Below are 17,614 nucleotides of genomic sequence, written 5' to 3' on the forward strand. Positions count from 1 at the left end.
AGCAAGAAAATAATACTCAAAGGTAAAATACATAATCAAATAAAATAAAATAAATATTTAGCTTAAATTCAGCTCAAGTCCTCAACATTAGATCCAAGAAGGATAATGCGGACATATTAACAAATGCTAACAACTGCTAACAACTATCAATTCAAATATTAGGAAAACAAGATCCCCTGGCTAAGAAAGGATATCATTATTCAAATGCACTTCACTTTGATTTTGATTTTCCTTCATCCAGCCGAGTTCCTGCCAAAAAGGCTGTCAACTGGAATGGTTCAAAGAATACATATTTCTTCATATGGTATTGTATTACACATTTACAAGGGTGTCGAAGGAAAAAAGTCCCACCAAGAGATGTAACCCCTGGCTTCATCAAAAGAAACTCTCGCCTTCTCCTCTGGGTTTCCCATGCCAAGTCTGGAAACATTAATATTTTTTGTCCAATAAATTCTTTCATTTTATTTCTAAAGAACAATCTAAGCAACCAGTTTTTATCTGGAGCAAGAGCCACAGTAAGAAGCAATGTTGCCGGAGATACTAGCTCTCTATCCGAAAGTTCCAAGATTGCTGAAACATTAAGTAGTTGATTATTCTCCTGTTGTTTAGATGGTGATTTAATAGCTTTCATTGGTAGGTAATATACTTGAGTAAGTGGTGGTAATGTATCCTCTTGGATACCCAAAATCTCCAACATATAACGTTTCAACATATCCCTAGGTGTCACCGAGGCTATCCTAGGAAAGTTAATCAGTCGGAGATTATTATTACGAGAAAAATTCTCCAAAGATTCCAGTTTTCTACGCATATTTGTATTATCTTTTATTATTGCTTCATTAAGCTGTTTTGATACTTTTAACTCCTGTTGTATATTCTCAATAGAATTCTTAGATTCACCAATTTCAACTTTTATGTTTTTTATCTCAGTTTCTTGAAGAGTAATTTTATTTTCCAGCTGCAAAAGCTGGGGCTTGACAGACTTGGCGAGGTCAGCCACTAAATCCCAAATTGAATCCAGTGTTACTTCTCTGGGTTTTTCAATAACATATGAAGGATTAAAAGTTTGAATAGTCTCACCAGTTTTCAGCTGTTCCTGGCAATCCTTCTGCTGGCCTGAAGTAATCCCTGATGTTTCCAAGTCCTCGGTGTTTCTTGGACTCACCTGAAAACTCAGGGAGTCCATCTCCACTCTCCCCTCTCTGTTCTCTCTGGCCTCCGAGGGTAGATGCCTGCCTTCTCCTGGCAGCTCCTCCACTCGTGGGGAGCTGGTAACCTGAGGAGGTGGGGGAGGTGCCCTAGCGTCGGGGCTCAACGTTGTCTCTAGCCCCAAGGAGATCACCTCATTTCCGCCCCTCTGAGGCGTCTCCAGCGGGGGTGCCGACACTGCCAGGATATCCTGCATCCGACGCAGGAGTTCTTCTATGTTGCCGAACGAGGGGACCGCCGAACGCCGCGAGGCTCCAGCGGCGCTGCGACCTCTCCTCTTCGGCATTCTAGGTAGGTAAATCTGTTCAGCAGAAAATTTTCAGAAAGTCTCCTCCAGCGTGCTGGTCAGTGTCCGGGACCGTCGGCCATCTTGGATCGTCCCCAAATATTCTATATAGATCATATTTCCCATGCATCTCAATATCTTTCATTACATCCGTGAAATTGTTTTCCCCTAGCACATCCAAACCCATATTTAAGAAAAACCCTTCCCTCTCCTTCCCCCCAAATAAAATGACTGCCTTGGAACACACATCAGATTAGCAATCACAATACCCCTCCCCCAGGCAACTTATATCTTTTCCTTCCCCTATCAGGATTCTGAATTAATAAGTTTGTAAATTAATATCTTAATATGATTTCCTCATTATTAATTCATATTACATTAAAATCTTTACTATTCATTTTTAAGAAACTTTTCAGAAAAATCTTAACCATATTTCTTCATATTAAATATATTGTTAAAAACCATTTAATACGCACTAAATTTATGTAAATATATAAAATACATCAAAAAATAAGTTTATAGAATATTCTTTTTCCCATTAATTGTCCCCTTTTCACTCTATCTATATCCTCCCATGCTCACCCACCCATTTAAAATAATTTCAACTCAACATATCCCCAAATTTATAATTTATCATTTAACTTTCATCAAGGATATTTGTTTAAATAATACATATTAAGTTCAATCTAACTTAAATTAGAAAATAGGTCCTAACTCCATATTGTGAGCCTGCCGGTGCCGGGTTTTGCAAATGGCTACCGACCAGGACTCAGAAAACACCGAACTTGTCGTGCCTTCAAAGGAAGTTGAAGGTCCTGCTGGTTCTTACAAATATAATAAAAAAAAACAAATGTCAGGAACAATAAAGCTTTTCCAAAAGAACTGGTGTCCAACTTTATTGCTTATCACAGTTCTCCAAATAGCAAAAGTATCACAGTTCAAGTTTTGAACTCAAAAATCAAATATAAACAGAAAATTGGGACTTGTAAAAAATCCAGCCCACACCTTTCTTGCAGGTAAGTTCAAATGGTTCTAGTGTAGCCTTGCCCTGTCAGTCCCACGGTCACAAGGGCAAACTAAGGCTACAGGAATTACCCAGCCTTTACACTGGTCATTCGCCGTGTTTTAAACACTCTCAGAACGTGCTGCCTAGGCCTGGTTTTTAGCAGGCCTACCCCAGCCAACTTAACAGGTAGTTGGTGGGGGAGGGGAATAGCTGAATCCACTTTATTTAAAGATTGCCAAAGAATTGGCACCACAATCCCACCCTGAGGATCTTATGTGGATTCTCCCCACGCTACTACCCCTTTCACACAGTCATTCACAAAGTCCTCTCAAAATAGAAAAAGGCAAGTGTCAAAATGTTCAAAATAAGCACTTTCTTCTCTGTCTCAGGCAATAAGGCACACCTGCAGCCGTGAGCCTAGCACTGCTCATGCTGTCTGCACTTGCCTTGTGCTTCCAGGCAGCCCCAAAAGGAAAAAACCAGAAATTCAAAAGCAAACAAACAGCAAGGAAATCCAACTTAGCTTTGATCCATGTGTATTTCCTCTGGTTCCAGGGCGGTATCCATAAGCTCTATGGTGTCCTGGCTGGCTGGCTGGTTTGCCTCAGGGACAGTGGTTACATCTGCTATTTCAATGTCCTGATTCTGTGATGATTCAGGAGCCCAGTCCCTCGAGCCTCCTTCCTGGGCTGACCCAGGGCAGACTGAATTGTTTCTCCTGAGCTGAGCCTCTAAAGCTCTGAGCTGGACATGCCCTAATTGGGCCCAGCAGTGGTGCCTTAGCTGAGCTGTGAGCTTGCCTCTTAGGCTGTTCTTTTTTGTAAGGCACCTCCTGCTGCTCCAGGCTATTCTCACCCTCATCTTCCCCTCCCCAGGATTCTGTAACCTGGTGGTTCAATGGTAACTCAGACCCTATCTGTTTGTCTGAGCTTAGCCTGTCACACTGATTGGCCCTTTTCCAGATAAGGGCTGGATTTGGAGGAGATTTGCCTGGCACAAGCTTAGCCTTAAGGCTAGGGTTGTGACAATATTCAATAAATAAAAATTATCTTCCATATAAAATTACATATCAATCTATATATTTTCTTCTTTGAATTTCATCACATTTTCTTTTTTTTCCTTTTCTTTAATTCTCTCTATTTAATGAGCAATACATCTAAAGTAAATTCATCTTTATAACTATGGATGAATTAAAAACGCATATGACCATTATTGTTAACACTATGTTCTCAATCAAACCTTAACCACTAACTAAAAATTAGTCCATGTATTGTATAGCATTCAATTCATAACATTGACCTTGAATCAATTCATATTTTCCTGTATACATTAAAATCCTTCTCAATATAATCATCTTCATAAAAAACTTTAGAAACCTAAGAGAAAGTTCCCTTCTCCAGTAAACAATTAATATTTCCTAAATTTAGAAGATAAGAAATTTTCTCTAACATCTTATATAGTAAAAATTTTATTAATCTTCTCCATAAACTACATGCTGTCAGTATTTAATTTCCTTGACGATTTTAACTAAGTCATACTGTCACATCAATTCTGGACTTCCTTTTATGTTATGGCCATTCCAAAATGAAGAAACCTTGTCTCTCTTCTTTTAGCAATTTAACCGTTATAATGTCAAATTCAATATTTGTTGAGTTCAATATGCTGATGCATCCTGGAAGAATGGGCACATTTTGTACACAGGGTGTAGACTCCAACAGATCTTTCCTGTCATCCTGAAATCCAATTATTTCCTTTTTTTCTTTATCATTAGGCATTTTGTCTGATGCATTTAAGATATCCTTTTCCTACTAAAGTTGATAATTTCAGAACATGAATATCTTTTCATTAAGGAACGGACTAGAGAGTTTGCTGGTTAGATCTCTCTTTTTTCCTCTTTCCATATTCAGATTGTTAAATATTATTGTTTTCATCCATTTTCTTTTTCCGTCCTTTTGTTAGATGTTGGGTTTTTTTTTTTCTTTTTCCTTCTTTAAAGTCCATCCTCTTCTTTAAGTTAACTTGTCCAAAAACCACATAAATATCGTAAAGTCTAGGTTGTTAAATTAAATCCATTTAAATAGACACTGGCTCAGAATTTGACAAGAAGTCCTTTAACTTTTCCGGATCTTCAAAATATAAGGACTTGTTTCCACTTGTCACTCTCACTTTTGCAGGGTAGTACAAGCCATATGTGAACCCCTTTTCTTTCATTTGAGACCTTAACATGAGGAACTGTTTTCGTGTGTTCGCCGTTTTTTAGCGAAATCTGGCACGAACAGCAACTTGGATCCCTTATAATTTAAGTTTCTTTCAGCTTTTGCCAAGTTTAATATCTCTAAGGCCTGATGGAATCAATAGCTTGAAGATCAAAGGCCTTGGTCTCACTTGGCTTGCTGACCGTTTTAATGGAATCCTGTGTATTCGTTCTATTTCTAGGGGATGTTTTGAATTTAACTGCAATAATTTTGGCAAAAGGTTTTCTAAAAATTGGATAGCATTTCCCCCTTCCAAACCTTCAGCTAATCCAATATTTTCACATTCTTTCTTCTTCCTCTATTTTCGTAGTCCTCAAGTTGTTTCTTCAATTCCTTAACAGTTAGACTGTCATTTTTACATCGCATCTCGTTGAGTTCCATCTGCTCCATTTTGTTTTCTAAGATCGTCATTCTCTGATTAGCTATTTCCTTTTGCTGGTTTAAATTCGTATTTCTTCCTTCACTTCAATTATACTGTTTGCGTTGTCTTGAAGCATTTGTTTTATGCACCGCAATTCAGCCATTATTTCATTTTTGTCTAACACGTCCGTTACTTCTCCCGGAAGAGGCACTTTCGACAGCGATATCTGATCATGTTTTACACGCTTCACCGTCCCTCCTGCCGCGAAAACCATTTCAATCTTAGCTTGCCGCGTATTAGCCATGATACTCAAATTGTTTCTGGAACTTCGGGGAAGAAAAAGCTGAAAGATACTATTTAAATTTCCTGTCTGTTGCCCGGGTTAGAGGAGCACCGAAATTACACCTCCATCTTGTGCGCCGCCAAGCCACTCCCCCCTATTTATTAAATTTTCAAGTAAACACTTGTACAGAAAATAAATATGTGGAGGGGCATAATCAAAAGGTATGTCTAAGTCCGTTTTGGGCCTAAGTAGTGAGTCGCCCAATGTCGGACATGGAAAAAGTGCATTTTCAAAAAATATGTCCAAAATTTTTTCCCCCCACGAAAATCATCTAACTGTACATTCAGCCGTCTGATCGTCTAGACCGCTAAGTCATCCATCTTTATATCCCATTTTGGTCCAAAAATTTGTTCAAGTCAAAAACGCCTAGAAAAAGACCTTTTGGATGTGGGCAGGATCAGGAAAGTGATGAACTGGACATCCAAACATTGCACCAGAGTAGTGGGGTACCTTAAAGGGCACTGCTGTGAACTTCAGAAAAAGGGTGCTACATACACATCTCGCCACAACTTAATAGGTCATGGTGAGTCCCCCAAAACACCTCCCAGAACCTACTAGACCCACCTGTCTACCACCCCAATAGCCCTTATGGCTGCAGGAGCCACTTATATGGCAGTACATAAGGGTTTTGGGGGGTGTACATGTTTTATCATGCATTCAGAGGTTAGAGTGGCTTATGGGCCTGGGTCCTCCTCTCCATGGTTCACTAGCCCACCCCCCAGACCACTTAAGCCATCTCTGTGCAGCTCTAATAGGCTTTCCTATACCAGGCTGCCAGGTGCTGATGTTCTGGAGGCAGATATGTGACATTTTTATTACGAATTATATGGCGGTTGGGGGGGGGTAGTGATCACTGGGGGAATATGTAGAGGTCTGTACTTTGTTCCTGCAGTGGTTATCTGGTCACTTTGGATACCTTCTTGTGACTTAGACCTGCAATCAGTTCTCGTGGGACTCTTTGAGAACTAGCAGCATTTATATGTTACACTGGCTAAAATAAATGAGCACTGACATTTTCTATAATTTGTCTAAAATGGATGAGCACTGACATGTTCTATAATTTGTCTAAAATGGATGAGCACTGACATGTTCTATAATTTGTCTAAAATGGATATTTAAGGCTGCCTGCATTCAGCACATAAAGATATATTTCTCCTGTATTTTAAAACAGTCTCTGTCAGCAGATTCTGTTCTAAAATATGGCAAACTGGGACATTTTGACTGATTTCTACATCCTTGCTATTTTGCTAATTCTCTGTTTTCATAATTTAACTGTTGTGTAAATCACTCTCTCTTTTATACTAAGCTGTGGTAGAGGGTTCTACTGTGACCCAGGGTACTGAATGCTCCAATGCTGCTCTAATGCTCATAGGAGTTCAGATGATCGGGGATTTCTCTGCCACGATCAGCTGACGGGAAGCCGTTCTGACAGGGTAGGACAATTGGTAGATGTAGGACAATCGGGTATGACAATTGATAAGAAGATCCTACCAACTGTCATATCCTATGAATTGTATTCCTACCCACTGTCGTCCTACTAACTGTCTTCCTACGAGAACTTGAGGCCTGGCTTTGCCTAGATCCTGTAAATCTGTCTTGATCCTCGATAGGATTTCTGAGATGAGGCTCCTCCTGAGAACTGTCAAAAGCACCTAGAACTATGAAAATTAGACCGCTTAGAACCTCTAGAGCAGGGGTGTCCAATGTCGGTCCTCGAGGGCCACAGTCCAGTCGGGTTTTCAGGATTTCCCCAATGAATATGCATTGAAAGCAGTGCATGCAAATAGATCTCATGCATATTCATTGGGGAAATCCTGAAAACCCGACTGGACTGCGGCCCTCGAGGACCGACATTGGACACCCCTGCTCTAGAGGTTTTTGGCTGGTGATCTGCAGCACTGGACATCAGATCATCCAGACCATTTCTGAACAACATCTGTCCTTTAAAAGGGAGTCTACTGAGAGAGTAGCCTTGGAGGTGGAATCTGCCGCCCACTGCCTGATCTAGAGCATTCTGCAGGCTGAAATGGAATAAGAAGACTTTGCTCATGACTCTGATGATGTCGCAGAGAGCATAGACTACATAATCCATCCCTGCTAGCATAAGTTGGGGCAAAGGCTCATACTCTGCCAGGAAGAGCCTACGCATTTTGGCAGGATGAGGATGAGCCACACAAGAGGCTGCTGCAACTGCTTTGATCCCAAAGGCCAAAGCTTTGAACTGCCTTTTCAATACCACATCCACTCTGTGATCCTACATATCCTTTAATACTATGCATCCCTTACTTGGCAGGGACATGTGCTTGGTTACCTGAGCAACCAAGGAATCCACCTTATGTTGAGCCACTCCTGTGCCATAGGATACAGCCTAGTCATTGCCTTGGCTACCTTTAAAGAGCCCTCGGGAGCATCCCGTGCTCCGTAACTAAAACACTCATGATGCCAGGGAAAAGACGTGGGCTGCGTTCTCGCTCTGCTCAAGATAGAACACTGAGTGGAAGGGACCTGCTGGAAGTCTAATGTAACTCCAGCAGGGAGTCAATAATAAGCTCTAATAGCACAGAAGGCTTGAACAGCTGGCATTCTGTGTGGGATCTTTCCCTTGGTCAAGGCCACCAATGCTTCCTACGTACTTCCTACTGAAGTGCCACTTGTTCTGCATTATGAAGTACATTAGCTGAATTGGGGGAGGTGGCAGAGCTACTTTCATAATGTGACTAATGTTGCAAGCTTCTGTAAAGAAAGACTGATGTTTAGATAATATCATCGCTATGTTTTCTTTTTATGATTGTGCAGAGTTTTTAAAATATTATTATGATGCTTGTAATGTTGGTTATTAATTTTCTTGTGTATGTTATGTTATACTCCGCTTTGTAAAAAGCAGATTATAAATAAACAAACAAATTTGCTCCTGTTTGCAACCTTATATCTCCCAGCAGGGAAGACTCGCTCTGTTAGAGCAAGGGTAAACAGACTAATCTCTCATCCTCTGAGTTCCTGTCAGAAAGGTCCACAGGATCCTGGTCAGCCACTGCCTATGACCCTGATTCGCCCTGGGAGAATAAGCCCCCTTGCGTGACCTGTGGCTCACTGCTAGACCTCACATGAGGCTAGCCAAATAAGTTCTCCACTCAAATTAACAACTTCAGGAGAAAAGACATACTAGGCATCACTGTGTCCCCTTTAGGTAATTCTCCCTTATGTCTCTCGGGCTCCTCAGCTTCCACGCTCTTACGCTTAGGTACGACACTGTTCCAGGTTTCCAGGAGGGATTTTCTCTCAGTAGACAGGCACCCCCTAGAAGTTCCTCAGCCCTAGAGAACAAAAGGAAGGCTAATCCCAACACTCCTGCCTCCCCTTCACATGCTGCGTGGAATGAGGGTGCTCTTCCGGCATCCATCCAGCTCAAAACTGGCATGAAATAGGGGTAAAAGAGCCTGAGGTCTTCATCCTTGCCAGTTCTGAGGTGATTTGAAGGAACTGAAGAACTTTGGGGAAAAAATTTAAAAAATCAGGAAATCCAAGATGACGACCGCAGCAGCATTTTAGCATCAAAAAAGGCTCAAAAATGCCTTAACTAAAAGTAAAAAAAAACAACAGAAAACAGGATTTTAGAGGTGGTGACCCTAGAGGATGTGGCAGAAATCTTCAAAAATAGATTTTTCAGACCCCCCCCCCTTGATTTTACTCAATATTTGGATCTTTGGGCTACCTGTTGGATCGAAGTCAGACTGATTTCTTAACTCCTGCAAAACCATGCACGCGAAGGGGGGCAAAATCGCAGCTGGCACCCTGAAGAGCCCCATTGAGCCTCCGGCAGATGCCTAACAGTTTGTACTCAAGCCCCTGAAATTCAGTAGGCAAACTAAGCTACTAGGGATATGGACCCTGAGCTCCACAAAGTTTTCTGCAGGCTGCCTAAACAGGTCCCCAAGGGATTAACCTGCTGGCTCTGTAGACACAAATCTGCTTCTTCTCCATGCAGGCAGAGCTTACCTCTACAAAAGATACTGAAAATAATAAAGAAATATATAGAGCAGATAAGAAAGACACTTTCAGGCTTGCATGCACAAGGACAAACTGAAGGGGGCAAGAGAGCCCTCTGGAGTGTGTGGCGCGGTGGATGAAGCTACAGCCTCAGCACCCTGAGGTTGTGGGTTCAAATCCCGCGCTGTTCCTTGTGACCCTGGGCAAGTCACTTAATCCTCCATAGCCCCAGGTACGTTAGATAGATTGTGAGCCCGCCGGGACAGATAGGGAAAATGCTTGAGTACCTGATTGTAAAACCGCTTAGATAACCTTGATAGGCGGTATATAAAATCCTAATAAACTTGAAACTTGGAGGAGGAGGAGGAGCTGAAAACCTGGAATGGATTCCTTCTGTACTCCTTGCGAGCATGAGGAGAATACCCTACTGTCCAGAATGACATACCTATTGCACTAGTGTTTATGGGCAGCAAAGGCTTCCTAAGGCTTTTAAAAGATGATAAAAACCAGCAGTTTAAGTGAGAAATTCTGAAGAAATCCTCTCTTCTATACCTTCAATACCACCTCTGAGCTAGCAGTAGGTTTCCAGCATTAAGGGCAGCATTTATATGTGCACTGTTCTCTAAGCATTGGAAGGGATTACCAAATGATCTAATTAACATCCAACTGAGTACATTTACAATTTGCAGTCATTTTGATGTGCACATTGTTTCCCATACTAGAGCCCATGAATATTCTGTGCACACCAACATGTGCACTCTTGTCCAGTGCTAATCGCCTCTAATGCTGGTATGTTAGGTTTTGAGCATCAGGGGCCGCAGTCAGCAGCTTCTTATCCAGGTGGAGGCAAGGCCTAGTGGTCAGAACTGCTGCCTCAGCACCCTGAGGTTGTGCATTTTGATTCCAGCCTGCTCCTTGTGACTCTGTGGCCCCTAACCCTGTCCTAGAGGACTACCAGACCAATCAGGTTTTCAGGCTAGCCCCAAAGAATATGCACGAGAGAGATTTGCATATAATGGAGTTGACAGGCATGCAAATCTGCTTCATGTATATTCATTAGGGCTAGCCTGAAAACCCGAGTGGCCTGGTGGTTCTCCAGGACAGGGTTATGGACCACTGACTTAATCCCTCCATAGCCTCAGGTATCTCAGCTAGGATTGTGAGCCTGCTGGGACAGATCGGAAAAATACTTAAGAGTACCTGATTATTATTCAGTATTTTGTAAACTTATTTTGGTGAATCTTCATGAAAAAGGCGGTTAATAAATCCCAATAATTAACTGCTTGGTTGATGCTAATACTTGAAGGCAGTCTGATACATCTATATGCAATGAAAGCATCACTGAAATTTCCATACAAAGTCACAAATGGAATTATTATAGAAAAGAAAGGCAATCCTAATGTTTTAGTACTTACATGGCTTGGGAACCAAACCCGGCCTGAGTCCACAAACTGCCTGAATATATTTGCCTTTGGATGACAGAGCTCTCTTGTAAGGACCGTGAAGAATTCTCTGGATAGTCCCCGTTGATCGATTCCTGCCTCTCCCACAAATATCACCTGCAAAGACCAAACTGTTAAGCATCGCTGGTTCAGTGGCAAAGCTGAAGTGTGGTTAGGCATACATCTGACCACTATCACTTGTAGACACAATGACCAAGCCTCCTGAAATAAAAAGGTAATTATCGCATGCAACTAATAAAACTATTAGTAGCAGTTTACTATACAGTTACAGCAACAACTTATTTGGGGAGAGTGAGAGATCATTCATTTAAGAAAGTGACAGCAAAAACAACTGCCCTTTGGTTTGGAAAACCCTATTCTGCTTTCATTCCACATTAAAAAAAAAAAAAATCCTATGCTTCCAGAGGACGTGATTGGGCAGAGTACGATACTGGGCTTCAAGAAAGGATTAGACAAATTCCTACTGGAAAAGAAGATAGAGGGGTATAGATAGAAGATTACTGCACAGGTCCTGGACCTGCTGGGCCACCGCGTGAGCGGACTGCTGGGCACGATGGACCTCGGGTCTGACCCAGCAGAGGCATTTCTTATGTTCTTATGCTGTCAAGGCACTAATGAAATGTCCTGCATGAAACTCTGGAAATGCCATAGCAAGATGGGCCACAACAAGATAGTGAAGAGACCCAGTGGCCACAGTGGTCTTGATAGGATGTAATACTCTTATTGGTCAATGTACCGAACTTTCCAGTAATGGTGGATATGTGCAATGCAACTGATGGTTTGATGTTCTTTACTGGTATAGAAACACATCTCTCCTCTGAACTGGGTCTCCCACTTCCCCATTTTTTGGTTGTCCCCAAAATGTTTTGCATCGCTCCAGATGAAATAATCAACACATTAATAACATCTAAGAAAATCAGTGTCCCTATAATAAACTAAGGTAAACACACAGGTGGTCAGTGATTCAGCTGTTTGGGGAGGCTAAAGTGGCTGGGGCTATGATCAAGGTATTGGACAGAATGGAAAAGAATAGAGCAAGTTAAAATCCTTGGTGTGGGAGAAGGGCAACACCCATGTGAGCAGTAAAAAGATAGTGGAGCACTTTTAAACACTGTAAAGCAGTCCTTCACTGTGTGGCTCTGATACAGCTGTATCTGCTGTCTCCCCAGTACCTCTGTAATATGCACACTGGAATACACTCCAGGAATTATGTGCCTAAAAATCGAAAAAGAAAATGGTGCACCAAAATATCATCAACCCAATAAACAAAATAATATTTCCAGTACACTTCCCCCTCCGTATTCACGGTCCACGTTTTTTTTGATCGAAGGCCCTGCCCCCAAATTTACATCACAGGAAATCACTGATCCCAGCGTTTCATAGAGAAAAATTGATCCTCACAGCTGCACTTTCTTCACTGGAACAGGTCAGGTTATTTGTGGTTTTGTGTCTTTTTTTTTTTTTTTTAACAGAAAAACCATGAATAACATTTGAAAAGTTATTCGCGGTTTTTCTATTTTCACTGCCTTGCTGTTCCCCTATCATCGCGGAAGGGGACGTATACTCTGGAAATATATACTAGTACTTTAACACAGATTTGTAAGCCAGATTTCCGGAGACAAGAAAATTCCTTTAGTATTGTATCTTAATATAACTCAATAAGCTACAATTGAAAAAGGCACAATCTACGAGAATCCAACGCAAAATCCAGTACCATGCATATAGTGAAGTAATATCTTTCCGATCATATTTATTAATTTTTCAAGAAAATACAATCGAGTACAATAATACAGCACAGAAGCCAAGCTGTTTTATACAACAAAACCAACCATGCAAAAAAAATTACCAAGGTCAACAATTTAATTAAAATTCCATCCCCACCTCTTTCCCCTCCACCCCAACCCACGAATGTGAGAAAAAAAGGACTACAGAAAATTTAAATCGGGGGAAACCAAGCAAGACACGTACAGTGAAGTAATATAAAAACCTTGCAAAATCACTCAGGACCTAAAAGAGCAATTCTATCATGCCATAACACTAACTTCCAGGGGTCACATAAGGTCCTTCCTAGAAAACACCAACCCTGTGAACAAAGGAGCAGGCAGAAGAACACCAATATACCTATTAGAAAACTAAGCAAGTTGGATTAGTACAGATCAAGTTCTACAAAGCCAATCAGCACTAACAGAATACTTCTTTGAAGCTGCTTTCAGTTCCAAACTCCAATCCACCTGCTAAACAACAATATCTGTCTCATCATTTCCTCTGTAATTCTTCCACCTGAGCACTGTGTATAGATAGGAAGCAGGGTTGGTGTGCTGATGCATCCCTGGGTGAGCTTGGATAGCGAGGTGAAAAGTTAGTCCTTTGTTGGGGGTAGGTAGAACCACGTGTTGCAGATGGAGGAAGGACAGCGACTGTCTCTCTAGACAGAGTTCCCACAAGGCTAAGGGAAGGGAAGAGCCAATAGAAGAAAAATCTAGCCCCAGGTAGCCCCAGGAAGTAAGTGAACAAGAAGCGAGACAAAATTCAAGTTCAGGTGAGAGGAAAAAAAAGGGGGTGGTCTTAGGACATTGTCTTGCAAACTTCTGGAAGCCACGGCACACTAAACCCTGTGCCACGGCTGGAGGGCATCTGGAAATGCACAGATGATGCAATTACATCATGCACATGCGTGACATCATGTCAAAATCTGCGTATGCACAAAGGCCCTCCAAAAGATACCATGAGCCGCCAGTGTGTGTGTGTGTGTGTGGGGGGGGGGGGGTGGAGGAAGGGTGTGCTGCAAGAGAAGAGGCAAATTAAGGAGGTAGTGCCAGAACAGGCTGACTGCCTACAGAATGTACCTCTTACCATGAGAGACATGGCCTGTAGGCAGTCAGCCGGTGCCTCTCCTCCTTACCGGCATTTCGTGGCACACCCAGATTCTCGCCACGGCACAGAGTTTGTAATACACTGTCTTAGGGGAATACCAATGGCGGAGAAGGGCTTGAGGAGTTGCCGTACAGAGAGAGATTGGAAAAACTGGGCCTCTTCTCCCTTTTAAAGAGGAGACTGAGAGGGGACATGATTGAAACATTCAAGATACTGAAGGGAATAGACATAGTAGATAAAGACAGATTGTTCACCCTCTCCAAGGTAGGGAGAACGAGAGGACACTCCCTAAAGCTGAAAGGGGATAGATTCCGTACAAACGTAAGGAAGTTCTTCACCCAGAGAGTGGTAGACAACTGGAACGCTCTTCCGGAGTCTGTTATAGGGGAAAACACCCTCCAGGGATTCAAGACAAAGTTGGACAAGTTCCTGCTAAACTGGAACGTACACAGGTGAGGCTGGACTTATTTAGAGCAATGGTCTATAACCTAAGGGCCGCTGCGTGAGTGGACTGCTGGGCAAGATGGACCACTGGTCTGACCCAGCAGCGGCAATTGTTATGTTCTTATGAGTGACTGCAGCACGTGTAAGACTACGTTGCCCACAATGCCTAGGTCACATATCCATTTGGAATTAAATTTTAATTCTTTTAAGAGTCTTTTGAAAACATATTTGTTTAATCTAGCATTTGGACAAGATATCCTACAGAATGATCATATTTACTGAAGTACCAGGAGACACTTAGGGATTGGCTTAGAAAAAAACAGTAACACATTGATTATTTAGATAGATCTGTTTCTATATATTGATGGAGTTCTTTTCTATGCTATATTATATTGTAAACTGCTATGAACAGTTGTATGCTACGGCGGTATATCAAATTTTGATAAACAAACATATCCTGGCAAGTAACTGCTAAAGCAATGAAGTTCTGTGAAATTATGTACATAAAGCATATCTTGGAGCTCTGTGACAAATCAGGGTAAGGTTGCCGGGAGCATAACAGATACCACAAAAAATGTGGAGAGCTGGATTATTTGTATCAAGTAAGTGCTGGCACTGTGATATATATCCAGGAACTTTAATTCATATGATTTATGAATGTCCTCAGATACATTCCTTTTGGTCTTCAATTTGGAAAGAAAGCCAAAAAATCTTTGAAAAAGGACTTAAAATTATTTTCATCTTTTGATTCCTGAAAATAGATAAAGCCTTCTTTGAGGAACAGTGCTGCCCAAATTGATTCGAAGTCTGAGAAAATCAGACTCACCGATTCAGCGACCCCCCCACCCTGGTGACAAACCTTCGATGCCTCCTAAAACAGCAGCAGGGGCGCTCTGAATTGCCTGCTTTGCAGCCTTCCCTGCCACTTTATGAGGCCTCAGTGTTATGTCAGTCTCACGGTGGCGGTAGTGGGGGGGGGGGATTGGTGGTGTGCTGCTGCACCTGGGAATGGGAGGAGATAGAAAGCTGCTGCACAAGGGGATAGGTGGGAGGGGAGGAAATATGCTGCACATGGAGGGCAAAAGGAGAGGAAAAATTGGGGTGGAGGAGAAGGGAGAGATGAAACAAAGAGAAAGGGGTGAGAAGGTGGTGCAAGGGAGGGAGACAAGCATGGAGAAGAGAGAGGGAGAAATGTTGTACAAAAGGTGGAGAGGCAGGGAGAGATGGTGAATGGGGAGAAAGAAATGTTGCACATGATAATGGAGGGGATGAAAGGAGAGATGCTGTATGGAGGGAATTAACCCAGAGCACAAGGCAGGGGGGGGAGAGAGAGAAAGATAGTAGGCAGTGGGAAAGAAACATGTTGGACATGGCAGTGGGCGGTAGAAAAAAAAATGTATTTTCTATTTTGTGAATACAATATATCAGATTTGAAATGTGTATCCTGTCAGAGCTGGTATTAAGACAATGAGTGTGAGCTAGGACCCAACAGACACCCCCTTTTACAAAAGCGTAGCATTGTTTTTAGTGCCAGCTGCAGCAGTAACATCTCCGATGCTCATAGGATTCTATGAGCTTCGGAGCTGTTACTGCTGCAGCTGGTGCTAAAAACCACGTTACGCTTTTGTAAAAGGGGTCGGGGGAGAGAAGTATTTTTTATTTTATTTATACTTAAGTACTGGCATGGAGTTGGAGAGGGCAAAGGGGGGGGGGTGAGGTGGGTGGAAAGACTATAAAATAAATCTGCCAGGACGTTTGAAGAAAAATGCCCAATGGGTTGGAAAATCAAATAAAAAAAAAAAAAAAAAAAAAAGATTCATTAGGCTGAATCGAATTATTTTTCCCTGAATCGGGCAGCACTATTGAGGAACAGAAACATCTCTTTATTTATTGCTATGGCCATAAAATATGTGCTAATTGGAAATCAGCTTATTATCCAATCAATTTTGGTGGAACACTATCAAATTTATTAATATGAAAAATATCTTCTTGGCAGTATTTTCCCTCTAACATTAAAAATCAGATGGTGGTCAGGCTTAGAAAGTTACCAAGCTAAATAGCTGCCCACAAAACTTAATCATATTTTATAACAATATTTTTGCCTTTGTGACCCTCTTGTTTGTTGTTATTTTTATTGTTGCAATTCTAAAAAATACATCAACAAATTTGAAAAGACAACTGATAATAATTCTGCAATTCCTTTTACTTCAGTACTTTCCATTCATTTGTGTAACTCCTTTCTTTGCCTAAAGTTGTCATGCTTTTGTTATAGCTGCTCCAGTATCTGTCTGCCCCATTTTCCATAAATGTATAAAATTAAAACCTTATACAGTATATCTTCCTCTTTCATATTTAACTCCCCTTAAAAACAAAAGGAAGAAATGCAGGCAATTCCATGGGCTCCAATCTTCCTCATGACCTTTGTTCCCTTTTCATATTTCCTGGTCTGCATTTGATTTTCTTTTTTCTTTCTTTGTCTCTTGGTGGTACATGTGAAGGCATCCTGGGCTTCACTCTTCCTCTGTGTCCTTCCATTCCTTTTGATGAAGTTCTACCCATCTAGAAATTTACCAACTCCACTCTCTCACACTTTATTTTAATGAACAGAAAAAAAAAAAAAAAAATCAACGGTAAATGCAAAGTGCAGACCAATTTCTAGCTCCCCCTCACAACAAAGAAATTCTACTTTTGCAGTTGCTCAATTTCCTGGTAGCAAAAGATTTTTAAAGGAGCCATGCACACCCCATGGAGTGTGGGTCTGTTCTCTGTCACAAGGGTACGTTTGCTTTAAGAGATCTGTCAGTGCCTGGTTGGAGGCTGAGCCAAAGCTTCTCCAGCATTTTACCACTTCGTAGCTGTCAAGACCGGTGTCTCCAGCCAGGTAAAATAATTCTTTTCGGCTCATCTATTCATATTTTCGAGGAGTCCCCACCCACCTCCCAATTGCATCTTTCCGAAAGAGACTAGACTGCTGCTACCGCCGACTGGTCGGGTGCCACTAATACCATTACGGCAGACGAGCAAGAACGAATCCGCCCTAGGTCTCAAAGAGAGAGAGAGAGAGAGAGAGAGAGAGAGAGAGAGAGAGTCTCCGAGATCAGCTGACCTACTCCTGCCTGCAAAAAGTCAGCGCCTAATTGGGCGAGGACCCCTGTGCAGCAGCGGATTTCTCTCCGGCTTGCCCAGTTTAGGGGGGGGGGAGAGGAGAATGCGAAGCCCCAGCTCCCTGCTGTAATCGAGTGCAAGCCACCCTCTCGCCTGCCCCCCCTCCCCCACTCCTGTTTTACAAGTTGTGAAATGAAGCACTGAATTGAAAAGCCCAAGAGATAACTTTATAGACATACTGGTCATCCTTATTTATTGTGCGGTTGTTGTTTTTTTTTTTTTTT

The 17,614-nt window shown here is 41.9% G+C and overlaps 1 protein-coding gene across 2 annotated transcripts in view; it reads right to left on the minus strand.

Moving 5' to 3' along the window:
* The window catches only part of LOC117367053 (E3 ISG15--protein ligase HERC5-like), a 194,553-nt gene that overhangs the window by 64,810 nt on the left and 112,129 nt on the right, over window positions 1-17,614 (minus strand). For both annotated transcript variants that reach the window (XM_033959271.1, XM_033959279.1), the window contains exon 17: window positions 10,860-11,003. In XM_033959271.1, coding sequence (XP_033815162.1) covers window positions 10,860-11,003 — 144 coding nt within the window. The remainder of the gene's footprint in view (window positions 1-10,859; window positions 11,004-17,614) is intronic.

This window comes from Geotrypetes seraphini, chromosome 1 (assembly GCF_902459505.1).
Source record: "Geotrypetes seraphini chromosome 1, aGeoSer1.1, whole genome shotgun sequence".
Taxonomy (NCBI): Eukaryota; Metazoa; Chordata; class Amphibia; order Gymnophiona; family Dermophiidae; genus Geotrypetes; species Geotrypetes seraphini.